This window comes from Leptopilina boulardi, unplaced genomic scaffold (assembly GCF_019393585.1).
Source record: "Leptopilina boulardi isolate dan_hultmark-lab unplaced genomic scaffold, ZJU_Lbou_2.1 LbouV2_325, whole genome shotgun sequence".
NCBI classification, from domain to species: Eukaryota; Metazoa; Arthropoda; class Insecta; order Hymenoptera; family Figitidae; genus Leptopilina; species Leptopilina boulardi.
Genome location: NW_026137891.1, coordinates 3869438 through 3890058, shown reverse-complemented (window position 1 = coordinate 3890058; position 20621 = coordinate 3869438). Strand labels below are relative to the sequence as shown.

The 20621-nt window shown below is 27.8% G+C and overlaps 1 protein-coding gene across 1 annotated transcript; it reads left to right on the top strand.

Moving 5' to 3' along the window:
- The first annotated feature begins 3227 nt into the window (after positions 1 to 3227).
- Positions 3228 to 19105, top strand: LOC127284654 (high-affinity choline transporter 1). Its single transcript, XM_051310211.1, has 7 exons — positions 3228 to 3786; positions 6711 to 7015; positions 10323 to 10693; positions 10854 to 11158; positions 11749 to 12028; positions 13067 to 13284; positions 15812 to 19105. The coding sequence occupies exons 3-7, from the start codon at positions 10420 to 10422 to the stop codon at positions 16538 to 16540; spliced, it is 1806 nt and encodes a 601-aa protein (XP_051166168.1). The 5' UTR covers positions 3228 to 3786; positions 6711 to 7015; positions 10323 to 10419; the 3' UTR covers positions 16541 to 19105.
- Positions 19106 to 20621: the final 1516 nt, after the last annotated feature.

Genomic DNA, 20621 nt, shown 5'->3' with positions numbered 1-20621 from the left:
AGATTATTTAATTATAATAAAAATTATTTGGTTCAAATAAATATTTATTTGATTGAAGTAACCGATTATTTGAATTAAATAATTTTTTTTTTCAGTGTAACATTTTGTATAAATATTATACCTACTCTTAAGATTAATTTAAATAAATAACAGTATAAATAATAAAAAAAAATTAATAATCTAATAATAATAATTTAAACTAACTTTAATTGTAATACAGATATTTTTTAGCCCTTAAAACACATTTAAAATAAAAAAAATTATTTGATTCAAATAATCGGTTACTTGATTATTAGCAATTAAATATTTATTTGTATTAAATAATTATTTATTTCAGTCAATTAAATACGTATTTGTATTAAATAATTATTTATTTCAGTCAATTAAATGTGTATTTGTTTCAAATACAAAAATTATTGGTTCAATAAAGATTATTTGATTATAATAAAAATTATTTGGTTCAAATAAATATTTATTTGATTGAAGTAACCGATTATTTGAATCAAATAAATTTTTTTTTTTTCAGTGAATATCATTGATTTTCAAATTTTTCGGAATTCTTTAAAAAAGGGAAGGTCAAAAGTTATGAAATAAAATGTTAAATAAAAAAGGAGGAGTTTAGACATTGTAAAAGGAGTGGGTCAAGTGATATCGACCGTGTAAGGGGTAGTTCGTGATCCACCTGCAAGTCATCCATTTTCGAATGCATGCCTTTGCAAATATTAAACACTTTTGCATAATTCACATCTTTTTTTTGAAGGAGGGGAGGGGGTTATTTTTGGTCTCCAAGATAATGGCATGATTTATTTATAATATTAATATTGTAAAATTCGCCTTAGTTCTTGATATTTGTTCATTTTTTTTATAAATAATGCACAATGAAAAATTTTTTATTTGATTCAAATTAATGATGATGATAACTATTATCGGAAAATAATTATTTACTTGAACAAAATAATTTTTACTTGAATTAAATAAATTGGTATTTAAAACAAACACAGTAAAAAGAAAATCTTATTTTAAGGCAGAAAAGTTGTCTTAATTTAAGAAGCAATTTTTTTTAATACGTTTATTTAACTCAAATATATATTATATTTGATTCAAATGAAAAAATTTCTCTAGGTATAAAATTTGATATTTATTTGCTTACCACACCCAGAGAAATGATGATTTATTTGAATCAAATAAAATATATTTGAATTAAATAAACGTATATTTGTCTCAGAGCCTACTAACTTATTTATTTGGCGTAAATAAAAATTTTATTTGTCAGAAATAAATTTTTCTTTGGGTCAAATAAAAATTTTATTTGTCAGAAATAAATTTTTCTTTGGCTCAAATAAATTTTTTATTTCAATGAAATGAAATATATTTGCAACAAATAAATGAGTTAGAATATTTTTTATTCAAATTAATTCCAAGATGTATATCGATATTTTTGTTTAATTTCTCGAACACGTTAGTAGTAGAATTTTCAGTGAAAATAATTTCAAGTTAAAATCAGACCAGTGGTTGTATGCGGTTTTGGTCAGCCGCTCATTCAAACGCACAATTTGGCAAACCGTTTACATTTAACTTACCAAAATATAGTTTATATATAGACAAGTATAGTTATATATCAATGAAAAATCTTTGTATAGAAAATATTTATATATTTCTTCTTTTTCTATTTGAATTCTCAATTTTTTTTTTGTAAATTGAATAATATTGAAGAATTGGTTGGTTACGTAATCTGTTTAGGGGACGAATTTCTGCATCTCTTTTTCGTTATTATTTTGTTGTCGCATGTATGTAAAATTTAACAATAGAATTTTCGATTCAGTCCGAACAATATTCGCAAATATACATTCGTTTCGGAGAACAAATTTAAATTTTTACAATGGTATATAGAAGAATCGTTGAAATTTCAGATATATAAATAAATTTCTATTGTTCCATAATTATTTTTATCAATTTCAACAATTTTTATTTTTTATAATTTATTCTTTTTGATACATTTTTTTCTTATCGACTATTATAAATATAGAAAAATAATAATAATAAAGAAAGTTAATTAAATTAAAATAATAATTTTATTTTTTTTTCTATAGGAAATACCCTAGCTGTGTATATATGTGTAAATATATATATATAAAGAATCGCTTTATAATGGGATACGGAAAGACACCTTTGGTCATTCATTCCATTATAAGAAGGGGGATTACAAAGTAAAGAAGCTATTTTAAGCAATAATGTTACCGTTTTCTCTCTTAGACAATTCAAGTATAGTCTGTCTATAGTTGTAATCAATGAAAAGCTCACTATTTTCACTGGCACCCTACCTTGGTTATACATATAAAGGTATAATAATAGACAATTTACTAGAGTGTAAATGAGAATTTGTTTCTTAGAAGGAAACCTAATATAAGCTGCATAATTTTAGAACTAGAGTAAATCTCCACAGCATATATGTGTTTAACTTGTTTATACAGTCATATTCGTATTATTATTTTATTTATATATATAAAATTATTATTATATTTATATATTTATTATCATTATTATATTATTCTTTCTATTATTTTCATTATTATTATTAAATTATTATATTTTTTTATAATCCACCCTTTAATTTGCAAAAAAAAAAAAACAAAAAAACCATTTTTCCATTTTCAAAAAAGCAAACGAATTTATATGAATGCAAAACTGAAAATTTTTTCCCATTGTTTCTTTTACAAAACGAATTTTTGCTACGATTTCGATTTTCAGCAATAACAATTGCTATTATTATAAAATACGGTTTTTTTTTTATTGACAAAAAAAGAAAAGTTTAATTGTTTCGTTGATTCGAGTTTAAAAAATTTTTTTCACAATATAACTTTTTTATAGATTTTTTTTTTGCCCTAACAATTTGGAGGTAGATTTTTTTTACAAATGAATTTTTTAGAGAAAAATCTGAAAATATGTAAAATTACACACACACACATACATTGAAAGTACGTCTATATTTGTCACATTCGTCCTAATAAGATATTCCCACCCCTTATCATAAGCTTTCCCGTTGTTTCTCTCGACACTATATATATATAGTGCGCGGGGTAAAACAACCCCGCGCAGAATCGTGTTTCTACCAATCCACGCCCCCTACCCCAAAACCGCGGAACTAATATTGCGTGGGTGAAGAGGGGGTTGGCATCCCCGTGCAAACGAACATGACGTCACCGAATCAATATTACATCCTATCCCTCCAACAATTTTCATTTGCGGGACTACGAAGGAAACTACCGGTTCAGTGCGGGGTGTCCGCCGCGACGTTTGGGACGTCGAAACTACGACGCTCCGACGACCGGCGACGTCGACGACAAAAATAAAAAAAAAATAAAATAAAATTGCGCTCAATTTTTTTCGGATCACCTATATATATATATATATACTTTTTTTCCACAATTATACATATACATATATATATGTATATATACCAACACATATACATAACAATGATTATTTGTAATATAATCTCTGCTCGCAAATTAAATCGGAATAGTCTTCCTTTAATAACAAAACAAATTATTGTCAGACGACTTTTATTTTCATTATAAAAATAGAAAAAAAAAATTTTATGGTGATGCAAGAGTTGTGCCTCGTTATGATAAATAAAAAATTAATTGATTATTTGTAATTAACAATATATAATTAGTACAAATTTAATATTTTAATAAATTTTGTGAGAAGCGCACGATTGTTTCGACGTCTGATGTAACGAGCAACGAATGTTCCAACAACGAGAGGCGATCACCCCGCGCGATTGTGAGTAGAGTTTATAATACTCAAAACTCAAAAAAAATGAATTTTTTACTTCTCCCCATAACACAGTAAAAAGAAAGTCTTATTTTAAGACAGAAAATGTGTCTTATTTTTAAACGCAACATTTTTTTTAAACAGCCCTTGCTGAATCTAAGCAATAGTTTTACATGCAATTTGAATTTAAATACATTATGGCTATAGTACTACTGAATTTAAGACTTATCTTAAATTAAGATTTACTTTTTACTGTGATGATAAGTTTCAAAATAATAATCAAAAGATTCATATTGTTTTATAAAATAACTCTTTATTTTTTTGAAAACTATTTTACTAATTAAATAATAAATTAATTTAATATTAACAATTTATTAATAAATTAAAAATTAAATGATATAAAATATTTTTTGAAGAGAATAGATATATGTATACTGTTAAACTTTTATGTTATTATTTGTTTAAATTAATTTTTTTTTTGATTTCTTTTATAATATTAAAATTAAAAACAAATTTTTTAAATGTTTTTTTTTAACAGTGATTAATAAAATAGCATTTTTAGAATAATTAAATAGTTTTTGAAATTATATTAAATTTTGCGTGAATATTAATATTTAAATTGTGGAAAAATTTTATTTTAACACTCGAAACTTCAAGTAGCATTAAAATATAATAAAAGTAGAATCAAATGTTTGACGTAACATTGATCGATACCGAGTATTTTTCTATAAAAATGGGAGGGGCTCTTAAGAAGATTAATGTTTTTTTTTTTATTTTTTTTACAAATCTAACTGATAATAATGATTTATTATAATATTATCTAAATTAGTTTCTCGTTTAAGTTTTCTTTTTTTTTTAGTGAAAAGTTATTTCTAAAAATTAAAAAAAATATATTTTATTATTTTTTTTATCTTGTACACTTTTTAAGTTTTACAATATATCAACCCCCATCAATTTCCCTTTATTATATGTTATTATTAAATAATTTTAACTATAATAATTAATAATTAATAATTAGTAATTAGTACTTTGTAATTTATAAATTAACATCTAGTTAGGTAATTAAATTTTAAAAATTGATTTCTGAGGTTTGAATTCTCAATTCCGAATAGAGAAATAAATATTTAATTTTTTCTCTAGTAATCAAAAGGGAAAAATAATTATATTTTTAAAACGACATTTTTTTTGTATTTATTTATAAATATTTCTTTATTATTTATTTTACATTTGTTACATTTTTTGTATTATTTATTTTTTTACTTATTAATTATTTTTGTATTTATTAATATTACATTGATCCACATAATATTAATTTATTTATTATTATTATTATTTATTATTACTATTATTATTATTATTATTATTATTATACTATTATTATTATTAGTATTATTATACTATTATTATTGTTACTATTATTATTTATTTATTGTTAATTTCTATATCAATATTTGTTGATTTATTATATTTAAAAAAAACGGTTAAATTTTTTTTTCATAAAAGATATTTTTTTACTACGTAGGTATATATGGAATATCTATTTTATCCTACAAAACTGGGTTATTTATCTCTAAATTTATCCACCAATTGCAAACACGTAAACCGACAATAACGTTTCACAAAATGACCCATTTACGTGTGTAAAACCAAATCATATTTTCAAGATTTAAAAATTTCTGATAATATTTCTAGTTCTTTTTAAGGTACAAAAATAATACACGATGAATAAAATAATTTTTTTTTCTAATAGAACATTTTAGGGGGATAAAAAATTGTTGTTTTGCCTTTTTTTTTTGAATTTCAAATGCAACTCTATATACCTAGAGATATATATGCAAAAAAATTGAATATCAGGATTTTCTATTATTTACAAACGAGTGTGTATAGGGTCGTTTGACTTGGTACACGATTATGTCAGGGTTGCACGCAAGGTTTAAAGTTTACTCTATGGGTATGTCAAGAATATACAATGAGTAAGCATTATAATAACGTTAAAGAAATTAATGCACTGACAACCGCAATCAGTATTCACGACGTAGAAATGTCGTCGACGTCCAGCATCGATCTCTCTGGCAAATAATATTGCCCTGCGGCTACGTCAAGATTTAACCGAAGTTCAATGTGAAAATTAATGATTCATTTAAGAATATAATCTTCGGAAAAAAGCGAAACAATTTTTTTTTCTCATTTTCAATTTATTGATAATAATTACTAAAAAAATGATAATTTCAATAATCGGGACATAATCTAGGAAACATGGAAAAAAATCTTTATATATCTGAAACAGCTATATGTTTATCTAGAACAGTGAAAACTTTCGCTGTTTTAGTGAAACATTTCGCTGTTCCAATGAAACTTATCGCTGTTCCAGGTAAAGATGTTTTTCGTGTATTATACAATTAAAAAAGAAATAATTTTCAATATAAATTTTGAAACCATTTTTTTTAAAGGGAATTATTATTCGACAATAAGAATATACTTTGTCTACAAAAACATGAATTACCTTCAGCTATATGTACTTATGTTTATACCTCAAGAGTAATCCGATGCCCTTGACGAGAACTCACCCCTGACCTTATCCTCTTCACTAGAGAAAATAAGTTAGCACTTGATTATTTTTTTTTCTTCTTTATGCTATATACACGCTCACCTTGTGTATAATTACATTTTTAGAAAAAAAAAAAAAAAAAAAAATTCTAAAATTCTCATTAAGCGTTAAATAATGCTTTGATTTTATAATCTACATATACAAAAAGCTGACAAAGTATTTATTTTTAATCCGTTAAATAATGAATTTAAAAAGTTCCGACAAAGTATTTTTTTTAATAAAAAAAAATCGAGAGAGAAATTTCTAGGAAAATATAACTATTTTTAGTACCTCTATATAATCTAGGTTGAGAAATAAAATTTTTTTTTCCTTTTTTTTGTTTCAGGAAGACAAAATTTTTGATCATATAGATCGACTCAGGAAGTCAAATCAACAACAGAGGTAGTAATAGAAGACAAGTGAGTTGGGCGAAAATCGATGGCCATCAGCGCCCATGGGCGGCCTCGCGTTTAGGACAAGGAATAGCCCCTCCCAGAAGACCTCGCTCCGGTGGGGTGACTGCTGCCCCCCAAATTCCAGTCCCCCATCATCGTCGGCCCTACGAAAAGGCCCTCACCAGGATATGCCACCTCTGCCCGTGTGAGGTTGTCCCCCGCTGTTGCGTGCCTGTATTCCACGGGGTCTTCAGAGGTAACACATTTTTTTTTCCTCTTGTATTTTATTTCCAAAATATTTGCAAACAAATCCCTCATTTTTTTTTTACTATATACAGAAAATTAAATCCTTAAAAAATGTTTTCTATTATTTTTTATTTTGTTTATTAAATACAGAGAAAAGGGATTGTTGTTTTTAATCAGTTGTTGGAATCAATTTTTTTGTTTATCTAATTCGAATTTAACAATTTTTTTTTCTTTATGAAATTATTTCGGGTTTTTTACACATATACCGAGTGTCTTTACGTTGAGCATGAAAAATTTGAGGTCCCTCAAATATATGACATCTCATTTTATACGTAACTGTGTAATACTCTCCATAGCAGGCTCCTATAAATATTATAACAAATTTTATTAAAAAAAAAAAAAAAAATAAACACCCAGAAAAAAGTTTCTGTACATAATAAATTTTTTTTTAACAATAAAAACCGGGTTTTTAATTAGAAGAAACACTGGGAAAAAAAATTTAGTGTTTGCAACAAAATTGTTTGGTTAGACAATTTTGGTTCTTGTAACCAAATTTTGGTTGACTGAAACAAAGTCGTAGAGTTATCTCAACCAAAAATTTTGGTTAGGCCAACCAAATTATTTGGTTGAACATTTTTAAATTCCAACCAAAATTTGGTTACGACAACAAAATAATTTGGTTAACACAACAAAATAGTTTGGTTGCTTAAATACCAACAAAACTTTTTTGTTGGCCCAACCAAATTTTGGTTGCTCTGACTAAACATTTTTCTCAGTGAAGTTTCTTTGAATTAAATTAATTTTTTTTTTTAATCAAAAAATTCTTTAAATCAAAAAAAAAAATTTTTTCTCGATGTACAATAAAAGTACAAAAAGTACCAAAAATAATTTTACACTCACTTTGAGCAACACTTTCATGATAAAATTGACGTTGATAGTCATCTTCTTCAAGATCGTGTTGTGAATTTGTGTAAATTGTTATAAATTGCAAACAAAATAAAATTTCCATCAAATTCATTGCGAATACGATTTTTTTTTTTACAAAAAAGCACAATATTGTACTTTAGAATAATAACGTACAGTAAATTAACACATAATCCATGGCAAATGCTGCTAATAGACTGGAAAAATTAATTAACTTGTCAATACATTTCACGGGTCATATCCAAGATAATAGAACAATAATTTCACCCAATGTATTTTTATTACAATTTTTAATTGTAATTTATTCATAATGTAGCGTAAATTTTCCAATTAAAATAATAATCCTCGTAATTAAACTACCCATATTTTTGTTGTTGTTGATTAATGATAATCACGGCGCATGATTATATCCTATAGAAAAATCATTAATTAGAATTTTTATTTTAAAGAATTTTATTAGAAATAATTATTTTTTAGAGGAATTTTCATTTTTCGAATTAGCATTTGATAGAATTTCTTTTTATACGAATTTTTATTTAAACAATATTTTTAGCTACCGAATTTTAATTTGTCCGAATTTTTATTTGTGCGAATTTTTTACTTAACAAAATTTTTAGCTATCGAATTTAAATTCATCCGAATTTTTATTTGACAGAATTTTTACTTAACAATATTTTTAGCTACCGAATTTTTATTTGTGCGAATCTTTACTTAACAAAATTTTTAGCTACCGAATTTTAATTCATCTGAATTTTTATTTGTAATAATTTTTTACTTAACAAAATTTTTAGCTACCAAATTTTTATTTGTACGAATTTTTAATTGATAGAATTTATAAGACGCCGAATTTTAATTTATCAAAAATTACAAATAGCCGAACAAACAATCGACACAAAAGATTTCGGCACAATTTTTAAAATTGACCAATCACAATTTTTTTGATAATTTCTAATTGATCAATTTTATAAATTGCGCCGAAATCTTTATATCGATTGTTTGTCCGGCTATTTGTAATTTTTGATAAATTAAAATTCGGCGTCTCATAAATTTTATCAATTAAAAATTCGTACAAATAAAAATTCGGGAGCTAAAAATTCTGCTAAACAAAAATTCGTTTGCTTAAAAATTTTGTATAAAATCGTAATCTCTCTAAAATTGAATCAGTGAAATTTGACTGAGAATCTGTGGATCTATTCTCGCGATTTCAATCAGTGAAATTTCACTGAAAATCAGTTAAAAATTACTGAAATATCTGTCAGTTTTCACTGATTGTCCAGTTAAAAATAACTGAAATTTTCTGTCACGCATATTGAAAATTTCAGTTATTTTTTAACTGGACAATCAGTGAAAAATTACTGATATTTCAGTTATTTTTAACTGATTTTCAGTGAAATTTCACTGATTGAAATCGCGAGAATAGACCCACTGATTCTCAGTCAAATTTCACTGATTCAGTTTTAGAGAGATTAGTTAATTTTGAAAATTACGCCGAAATATTTCTGCCGATTGTTTGTTCGGCCATTTGTAATTTCGGACAAATTAAAATTCGGCGAATTGCTATTTTTGGCAATTTAAAAATTCGAATTACATAAAATTGGATGAAATGAGAAGTCTTTCGAAAATTAGAAGAAGAAAAAAAAGCATAATTATTTAATAATTAGAAACATCTTTTAATTAATAGTATACTGCTGTTAAGGATTTTGAATATAATATTATAACGATGTTCGAAATATTTTCTAATTAACCTACTTTAATTTTTTGTATTAAATTATAAACTGCATTAAATTAGTAGACTTTGTTTTTCAAATTATCTCAACAACTTGTTACATTATTACAAAGAACGCTTTTCAATAATGTAACAAGAGAGGCAGAGAGAGAGATTGTTGAGATAATTTTGCTTTGATATGATGCAACAAAGGGAACACACACAAATCTACATAACGAGGGTATGAATCCATTTCTCGAAACTATCCAACAGGTCAGTTTGACCAAAGTCAAGTGATTATCTAATCAGAAAACAGATTCCAATACATTTTATGTGTTGCAAGAGACAAAATTCCATATTGATCGGTGTCTATAATTATTCACAGAATCCTGCTGTTGAGATAAACTCAAACCTCTAATTAAGTTAGAGCCTAGTTTAATTGGGAAATTAAACTAACTTGAGGTGGTAAATTACCTCAAGTAATTCAGAAGTGTGATATCATTTTCAGACTCTGGACATTTTATTCCCAAGACTTATGGGACTACCAACTACTTTTTATAACAGATTTGCATAATTTTTAAATTTAATTTTTCAAATAAAAAATAGAATTTTTCCTATCAAAAGAAAAAAAAAGAAAAAGAAACCCTGGGTAATAAGTTTGGGATGTAATTTTTTTGTTCATATATAGGTTTCCAAACGTTCCCAAATCAGATCGCATACCGAACCTCTCGGATCTCCGTCTTGGTCAGCTCGAATTTACGCCAGTTGACTTTTCTTCCCCGAAGATGATTAACATTGCCGGGGTCATTTCCATCCTTTTATTTTACATCCTTATTCTCGGCGTGGGAATATGGGCCGCCAGAAAAAAAGAGGCCGGCAACGACTCCGAGGAGGAGGTTATGTTGGCCGGTCGTTCGATTGGATTATTTGTCGGAATTTTCACCATGACGGCAACATGGGTCGGCGGTGGTTACATCAATGGTACTGCCGAGGCAATTTACACCAAAGGTTTGATCTGGTGCCAAGCTCCCTTCGGATATTCTCTCAGTCTTATTTTCGGTGAGTTTTCCTTCATATTTTATGATTTTAATGTTTAAAATTTTTGGTTTTTGTTTGACTTCTGTATTGGTTTATTAATATTTTAAGCAACGTTCCTTATCAGGAGCAACATTAAGTTTTCATTTCAAAATTAAAAGAAAGTATTTATTTTCGGTTGCAGGTGGAATATTCTTCGCCAATAAGATGCGACAGCAGGGGTACATCACAATGTTGGATCCTCTCCAGGACGCATTTGGAGAACGAATGGGTGGCCTTCTATTTCTTCCGGCCCTTTGTGGTGAGGTTTTCTGGGCCGCTGGAATCCTTGCTGCACTTGGTGCCACATTGGCAGTGATCATTGACATGGATCATAAAACATCAGTTATTGTTAGTGCAGGAATTGCCGTTTTTTATACATTATTTGGCGGCCTTTATTCCGTCGCCTATACGGATGTCATCCAACTATTCTGCATCTTCATTGGACTGGTGAGTTTTTAAATAGATTCAAAAAAAAAGTATTTTGACCATTCCTTTTTTTCTAAATATATTATCTAATGTATCAAATATTTAATGAATTCAAAATTCGCTGTATAAATTAAACATACCGTGACGGTTATAGAGGGACGAGGTTTATAATTGGATTCGAAAAATTTGCATATTATAACTTTGGCTTAATCTCCGTGTTGCATAATCTCGAAAGATTAGCTGATTTAGATATTATTTATAGTAAAATCTTGATTGGTTATCTACTAACGTTAGGGTTCAAAATGAATAAGTGCAATAAATGTCTTCTTTATATAAAGATTCCAAAGCGAATATTGAGGTTTATGCAAAAGCTTTCAGCCTTATCATTTACAGGTCACAGCTCCCCTATCTTGATTCATTCATTCCATCTTACCAATCTGTATAAAAGTTCTTTTCATTCTCATTTTATTCCTTTCATTTTTGGTCAGTTGAATGATGATGCAATTTTACTGATTAGCACTTGTATTAATTAAAATTACATGGTATTAATTATTATTGTACAGTATTTTATAAAATTGTTTTAATTTTTGTTTTTAAATTTCTGATTACAGTGGATGTGCATTCCATTCGCTTGGGGAAATCCCAAAGTGCTTCCATTGAGTTCAATGGATGTTGATTGGATAGGTAGAGTTGATCCGAAGGAATATTGGTCCTATGCAGATTATGGGCTGTTGCTTATCTTCGGAGGCATTCCCTGGCAGGTGTATTTTCAAAGGGTCTTATCGTCAAAAAGTGCTGCCAGGGCACAAATCCTAAGTTATGTGGCTGCCTTTGGATGCATTCTCATGGCAATACCTCCTGTTCTCATTGGTGCCATCGCCAAATCAACTCGTAAGTCATTGATTATTTTTCATATTGCATGTTCTTTTTGCATGATTTGGGTATTAATTTTGTTTCATATTACACTTTTACTTAAACTTTATATCACATTTTACATTTTTGTTATTTTCACAAGTTTCTGTATTACCATTTCATTGTAATTTTATAAATTATTCAAAAAAAACTGCGTTTATCTAAGAATTCATATATAGAACATAAATTAAATATTTAAATGATAAAAAATGGAATTTTCCAAATATGAATTCGGTTGATTCGTTTTCTCTCTATGTTCTTTATTCTCCCTAGCGTGAAAATTTTGTTTTGATATGGGGTCGCAGTTTTCCAAGAGGATTAAATTAGACTCGGTTCACCCGCGACCCTGCTACTTGACATCGGTATGGGTAAAAAGGGGGACTTGCTACTGGTAATACTTAGGAACGTGGACATAGCAAAAATAGATGGGGTAGACATCGTAAATATAATATCGTGAGATCACACCATGTGGGACACTTGCATCAAAGGTGAGGGTGATAAATACGACTCTCCAGTGTAACATAAATATAGGTATATATATAGTCATGCTTCTGGAACTAATTCCAAACTTGTATCGAAATTTCAAACTTGACTGAATCCCAGAATTTTAAATTGCAAAATATTAGCATCGAATTTAGACGAAATATGGAATATAAATGGAATATAAATGTATAAAGAAATGTGTTTTATTCAAGACTATATTGTCATGTTCTATATGAATTCTCATTCAGGCGTATTCAATAAACATCGCGAAAAGGGTCTCTCGTCAGAATATATAAACTACTGGACTTTATGTGCGCGTTTTATAAATATTTTATTTTGTAAGCTCGATTTATCTACGAGTTTTCATTCAATAAAGTAAATAATAAGGAGAATCTAATTGATGAACTACGGTAGAGAAATAGATTGTTTTTGGTGCCATGAAAATGCATTTAATGTTATTTGTTGGTTAAATAATTAAAAATCTACTCTAAATGGATGTTTTAAATTTTGTTTCGAATGCTTCTTTGATTTCAGCTTGGAATGAAACGGGATATAAAGGACCGTATCCTTTGACGGAATCTGAGACAAGTATGATCCTGCCAATGGTCCTTCAGTACCTGACACCTGACTTTGTTTCGTTCTTTGGTTTGGGGGCTGTTTCTGCAGCGGTGATGTCTTCAGCGGACAGCAGTATTTTATCAGCAAGCTCGATGTTTGCAAGAAATGTCTACAAGCTGATTTTTCGACAAAGAGTGAGTCTTTTAACTATTTTTTTTCCCCCTATATATGATTATGATTCTTCTCTCAATATTCCTCTTTATAATTCTCTATAGAAGAGGATTCATATTTTTCCTGTGTGACAAAATTTCCAATCATTTTTATTTTTATTTCCGATCGATAGATGTAAATATTGATGAGAAAAATTCCACTTTAGTGGGAAAATAACGCTCAATGTCGGTAAATATTGGACAAAAGAGAAAGAGGTATTCTTTGAAATTTTATAAAGACTTGAAATCCTTTTTTGATACGCGTCTCGATTAAAAATGAAAGTGGTTTGCAGTCATGTAGCAGTTAAATTAAAATTTAATCAGTTTTTTTATGCTCTTGAATTATAGAACCGGGTCAGTTAAGATTGAAATTAGAATCCAATTTAACGCGAATTATTTTATGATTTTTGTGTCCAGTGTGTCATACAGTAAAAGAAAAGTCTTAATCTTGATTATTGATAAAAGGAATCTTGGCTCTTTGGACTTAACTGATTTCTAGTTCTGTTTGTTTTTTTAAATTAGAACAATAATGATCACATTAAGACGAGACTTTTTTTTTGTCTGTATATCCAAATTTCCAGAAACCGTAGAGAAAAATCTCTCATTAATCTTTGTTATGAATATATACGAGACGCATGAATAAGCACTAAAAATAATTTTTTAGAATTATGTTTTAATAGAATTTTATTCTGTAGAATATTATTTTTGAAATCACTGTAAACTTGAAGGTATCATTTTGGAATGCAATGTTTTGATTCGATATAAGGTATCAAATTGATCCAAATATTTGAATCATTTTCAAGAAATGATCCAGAATATGGGATCATTTTTTGATACCTGAATTGGTATCAAAGTATAACTGTCATGGCTGGCATGCTCTTATTGACAAGTTTATTAATTAATTTATTCACTGTACTGAATATTCAGATATTAAAAATACTTTTATTGTGAATTTTAAGAAAGAGAGAAGCAAAAACTTATAAATTGCGAGCAATTAAATAAGAAAAAATTTATTTCGAAATAAAATGAAATACACTAACCTTTATTTATGTTTATCACATAAGATTTAAGTTAAGTTCACAATCATAAGACTTGAAAATTTTTAATTATTTTTGTGGTTCAAATAATTATCAATAATTTATTTATTATAAATGAACAAAATTTAAGTAATGCACGCTTGATAAATATTTCTAATGCGTTGTCAATTAATGCAATTAATAATTTTCTATTACACAATATCATAATCGACATATATGACATTTGTAAACAAACAGGGTTGGGAAACAAGAGCCCAAAATATATTCGTCTAAAGCAGAGTTGGGTAGGATTGAAATTTGCTTTGAACGAATATATTTTGGGCTCTTGTTTCCCAACCCTGTTTGTTTACAAATGTCATATATGTCGATTATGATATTGTGTAATAGGAAATTATTAATTGAGGGCCTGGAAAGCACAACCGACGAAGCGCTCGGACTCAGGCAGTGAGTAGTGGGGATATTGCCATATTTCGATCTACTGACTCTCTGATTGGCTCTCACTGGCTGCCTGTGCAGGCAGCCGGAGGTGTGAGTGCGTCCTAACTGGCAATATCCCCACTACTCACTGCCTGAGTCCGAGCGCTTCGTCGGTTGTGCTTTCCAGGCCCTCAATTGCATTAATTTTGACAACGCATTAGAAATATTTATCAAGCGTGCATTGCTTAAATTTTGTTCATTTATAATAAATAAATTATTGATAATTATTTGAACCATAAAAATAATTATAAATTTTCAAGTGTTGTGATTGTGAACTTAACTTAAATCTTATATGATGAATATAAATAAAGGTTAGTGTATTTCATTTTATTTCGAAATAAATTTTTTCTTATTTAATTGCTCGCAATTTATAAGTTTTCGCTTCTCTCTTTCTTAAAATTCACAATAAAAGTATTTTTAATATCTGAATATTCAATGCAGTGAATAAATTAATTAATAAACTTGTCAATAAGAGCATGCCAGCCATGACAGTTATACTTTGATACCAATTCAGGTATTAAAAAATGATCCCATATTCTGGATCATTTCTTGAAAATGATTTAAATATTTGGTTCAATTTGATACCTTATATCGAATCAAAACGTTGCATGAGTTGATCTTAATTCTTGTATCAATTTGATACACACAAGAAAACTGTAATAAAGTTCTTTAAAAGAGAATACACGTTGTTGTTGTTGTCTACACTTAAGCAGATTGTGGACGACCAATCAGATTTGTGAATTTCGTTTCTGTTGGTTATTTTTTTCCGACAAAATGCTGCCTTACATTTTACTAAACAGAATAGTCAATTTAAATGACTGTTTAGTCAGTTCAAAATAGACGATTTTGCTTAGCAGATTTAACTGATATATGGTAGTAAGACTTGTTTCTACAGAATAAAATTCTATTAAATCATAATTCTAAAAAATTAGCTTCAGTGCTTATTCATGCGTCTGATGAATACCTGTGAAATGAAAAAAAAACTATTTCTCGATTAGGCATCCGAAATGGAGATCATCTGGGTGATGCGAGTGGGAATTTTAGTTGTTGGAGTCCTCAGCACAGCGATGGCCTTAACCATACCATCAATCTACGGTTTATGGTCAATGTGCTCAGACCTTGTATATGTAATACTGTTTCCTCAATTGCTGATGGTTGTACATTTTAAAGACTACTGTAACACCTATGGCAGTTTATCAGCATATATCATAGCATTTTTGGTAAGACTCAGCGGTGGTGAAGAAATGTTGGGACTCTCGCCAGTTATTTACTATCCAGGCTACGATGAAGAAAATAAAGTTCAACTATTTCCCTTTCGAACAATGGCAATGTTGATGTCATTAGTGACATTAATTGGCGTGTCATATGGCACCCAAGTACTCTTCCTCTCAGGTAGACTTGCTCCGGGTTATGATATATTTAGATGTGTTGTCAACATTCCTGAGGATGTACAACGAGTGGGACCTGATCCCGCTGAAGGTGAACAAATGTCTGTTCTTGCAGCGGGTGTAGGAAGAATTTATGGCAGCAAGGATGAATCGAACGGACGAGTGAATCCAGCGCTCGAGCCGGACTACGACATGGAGCCGGGATACAGGGCCGTTGGTGCTAGTGATAATGATGATGATGATAATATTGGCAGCGGGGGTGGTGGGGGCATTGGGGCACATATGGTACCCCGTGGACCCAGCGGACTCAGACAGCCACAATCTAGTACTGCGTTCTAATCCCAAGTTCCGTGATCGGATGCTGTGACCAACAATAAGTCCGGTGACGCGGTGTCTTCTTTTTCCTTCTCTCTTTTTGTCTTTCCACTTTTAGTTTTCTTTTCAAATGTCATCCATAATATTAATGCATTCTTTAATTTTCTTTAGTTTATTTTTTGCCTTGGTTTTCTGCTTTTTATATTATGATCAAAATCACTCTGAGGCTTATCGCATTGATTTATTGCAATCGAAACAAATTTTCTTATCGGAAATTGCCAAATGGGGGAGCTGATAAGCTCCTTACCAAGAGGTGTGAGATTTTCAGATAGCGATATCCATGCTGTAAGTCTCAAATTTTTTCTATCGATGATTCTTTTTCGAATTTTTTGCTCGTTCGATGCTTCATTTTGGAATTTGTTTTTTCTGATTTTAATTTTTATCTATTTTTAATTAAAATTTGTTTTTTTTTTTGAACCATTGGGAGGGAAATATTTTTGAAATTTTAAGCACTCATTTATAAACGCAATCTCTTGATGTGAAAAATAATATTTGTTGTTTGTTGCTTAATTTCAAAATTATTAATTTTCCAGTGTTTAATTTAATTTAATTCAAATTACTTTTTAATATATTCTAATCATCTGTCATTTGAGAAGTTTCCAGTCAAAATTCCAGTCTTTTTTTTTTAAATGAAACTTATTTTAATAGTGAACGATTTTAAAATTGACCTCTAGTAAAATATTTTCAAATAAAGAATTAATATAAATATATATATATGCGGGAATTAATAGACTCGAAGCCTCTTTAAAATGAGGGATGAAATATTCACAACCACCGCGTCACCTCTTAGGCCTAGTGATTATCTTGTTTTTCTTTTGAGATATATATATAAAATTATATTCTAATAATATATATATTTAGAGTCTACCAACTGCTTGCGAGGAGTTTAAATTTAAATGGCCGAACCACTTGGCGATATATCGACATTTCGTGATATTAAAATCAAATATTTTTATTTTTTTTTTGGGAGAATTTAATCTCTTTTGGAGAAATAATTTTCACTTCCTGTTGATGTATAGTACCTAAATATATATATTCTATCGAAAAAATAATATAAAAATTTATTATAAGATATATATGTCAACTAATAAAATAATTCTTGTTGGATGAATTCAATATTTGCATTCTTCGAATCTACATTTATTGTTCAATGTAGAAATAAGATATTTATTATGAAGAGTTGAAACATTATTGAAAAAAAAGTGAAAGTATTTCTCCAGTAGAGAGGTAAAATAAATATTGATATTGTGGATACGATATAATGTTAATGAAAGAACGAGCGGCTTTAGTTTAGAAACCACAAAGTGCGGTCCTCAGGGTGGTCGTAATGGACGGCCTTTCTTCAAATATAAATATATATATATCTGACTGTGCTGATTATGATTAGAATTTGTCGTTTATGCCGAAGGTGTGTAATTATCTCCATTGATGTTAGAGAAAGCTTTTGTACTTGCTATCGATTATATTCCCTTCGCTTCGCCCAACGACATAATTAAATATGTCTTTCAGAAATTAACTCTTCATAGGGTCGTTGCGTGTTAAAAAAAACAGTTGTTTCTTTTATTATAATCCCCTTTTTTTATTATTTCCTAAATATTTCGAATTTTTTTTCTTTATCAAATAAAAAGGTTATAAATAGAAAAAAGAAATTGAGCAACGACTCTTATTTTCAATAGCCGCTCGTTCTGAAAATAGCAACAAAAAAAAAAAAATCGAGATGTCGAACGATGCGGAAAACCCTAGTTTTACGCTAGTTAATTGAAAGTGGTTTGTAGAGGAGTTTTGAGTATGCTCATTAGGAGTTCTTTAGACGTATCTATAAGCACTTGAGTGCATCAATCTCTGCCACAATAAAACCGCCAAAGCGCCATGTGGATCGGCCGTCGTGTAAATCCGTTGTGTTTATCATATAGTATATACATACATATATAATATAAAGCATACATTATATCGCGAACATAATTGCAAAACAAAAAAGAAAATAAGCGAGAGAATTTAATATATATAGATCGATCAACGTGGATCAAAGTATGGAAGTATATATATACATATCTATATAAAAAAAAATTAATTATACATATCCATGAGAAGACTTATAAAGAACGACGACGTACAATGTTTTAGAGGGTGCAATATATACGTATATATTTAAGTTAAACAAACGTTTACTTTCACATTCGTATAATATATATTAAACGATTCGCTATATCATTGTTATTTATTACCATCATTATCGACGTTACCGTTGATACTGTACAGTTATTATATACATTTATATACATATATATATATACAACATGTATACATATCACATATGTATATTGTATTTATTATCATCGCTGCTCTAGTAGTTGTTGCGCAAACTTCTTTTTTTTGTGTTTTTAATTCATTCGCGGTAACGAATTATAACGATTAGAAATAGTGTTGTTCTGCTTTTGTCTTATTTTGATCGCAAAAAAAAAAAAAATAACAAGTTTTATTTAGATTGTTATATAAAGGGACACACACTTTAGGTGAAATTCGTTCAAAATATAAGGAAAATATATATATATATTTAGATATAATGAGAAAATTCAATTTACATTTATCGTTATTTGGTTTTTGCAAAAAAAATTTTACATGCTTTCTTGGAATTTTTTTCATGATTTCGAAAAAAAAATTCTTGTAAAATTTTCTTATATCGAGATTATTAATTGGTTCCATTAGGCTTTTATTTATTTACTTTTAAAAAATTCACTGGTTTTTATTTACTGCACTAGGGAAATTAAATAATTTAATAATAGGATGTTAATAATTTAATATTAATATTTAATTAAATATAGATTCATTGTTAAATAATTGAAAATAGAATATTAAATAATATTGAATTTTAAAATAATTATTGATTGCAATATGTAAATAATTAAAATAATTAACAATTAATAATTAATAATTAATAATTAATAATTTATAATTAATAACTAATGATTATTTAAACGATTAATATGTTGAATATATAAATAATTAAATATTGAGTATTCAAACAATTATTATTTGTTATATAAAAATAATTTATTATTCGTTGTAAATAATAATTCATCTACAATTTATTAATGTTTTCTATTTTTATTCTATTTTATACATATTTCATTGTCAAATTTCGTAAGTAAATCAAAATTCCGGAAGTAATATTGTTCTGGTTATTTAAAAAAAAATTTAGTTGTGAACTTTAGTAACAAGTAAAGGGAATCGTGTAATAGAGAAGAATCTTCCGGTTTCCCGCTGTTATATATCTTCATTTATATTAAAGTCGGATACTTTCACTTTGGGAATAACGGCCAAAAAAAAAAAAATGCATAAGACGTGTCTTCAATATACCCGAGGCTATTAGAAACGACAGAGATAAGAAAGTGATACGATTATAATATTCACGGTTTAAATATCGCAATTTCAAACCGAAAGCTTCATGGAATCAATAATAATCTCATTTTTTCTAAAAAAAAAGTTAATTTTTGAATTGGGTTAAAAAAGTTTTTTTTATTATAAAATTAAAAAAAAAATAAAAATTACAATACATTAATAATTAATTGCATTAATTATAATACATAAAAATTACAATAAACAAAAATTCAATAAGGATTGCAAAAAATTGTTTTGTATAACTAACGATTAAATGAATTCTAAATTAAGTTTATCGAAAAATTTTAAATTCAAAAATTCAACTAACACAGAAAATTAAAAGGCATTAAAATAAGCTGCAACGCTTATTATTTGAATCCAATTTTGCTTATTTTAATACCAAAATGGATTAAAATAAGCAAAATTGGATTAAAATAATAAGCGTTGCAGCTTATTTTAATGCCTTTTAATTTTCTGTGAAATTGTCAATATGTAATTTTTTTAAAATTTATTATATTATTAATTTTTCAAAAATTTTTTTTGTAATAATTTTGAAATAAAGAATAAATCCTAATTATTTAGATATCCAATGAGATACATTCTTAAAATATAAAAATTTTTAATATTTGTCAATTTTAGAAAAAAAAAAATAATTTTCAATGAAAAT

Coding starts and splice junctions, on each gene's coding strand:
- LOC127284654 (XM_051310211.1), top strand. CDS start 10,420: ATGATTAACATTGCCGGGGTCATTTCCATCCTTTTATTTTACATCCTT. Junction 11,159..11,748: donor TCTGCATCTTCATTGGACTG/GTGAGTTTTTAA, acceptor TTCTGATTACAG/TGGATGTGCATTCCATTCGC. Junction 13,285..15,811: donor AGCTGATTTTTCGACAAAGA/GTGAGTCTTTTA, acceptor TTTCTCGATTAG/GCATCCGAAATGGAGATCAT.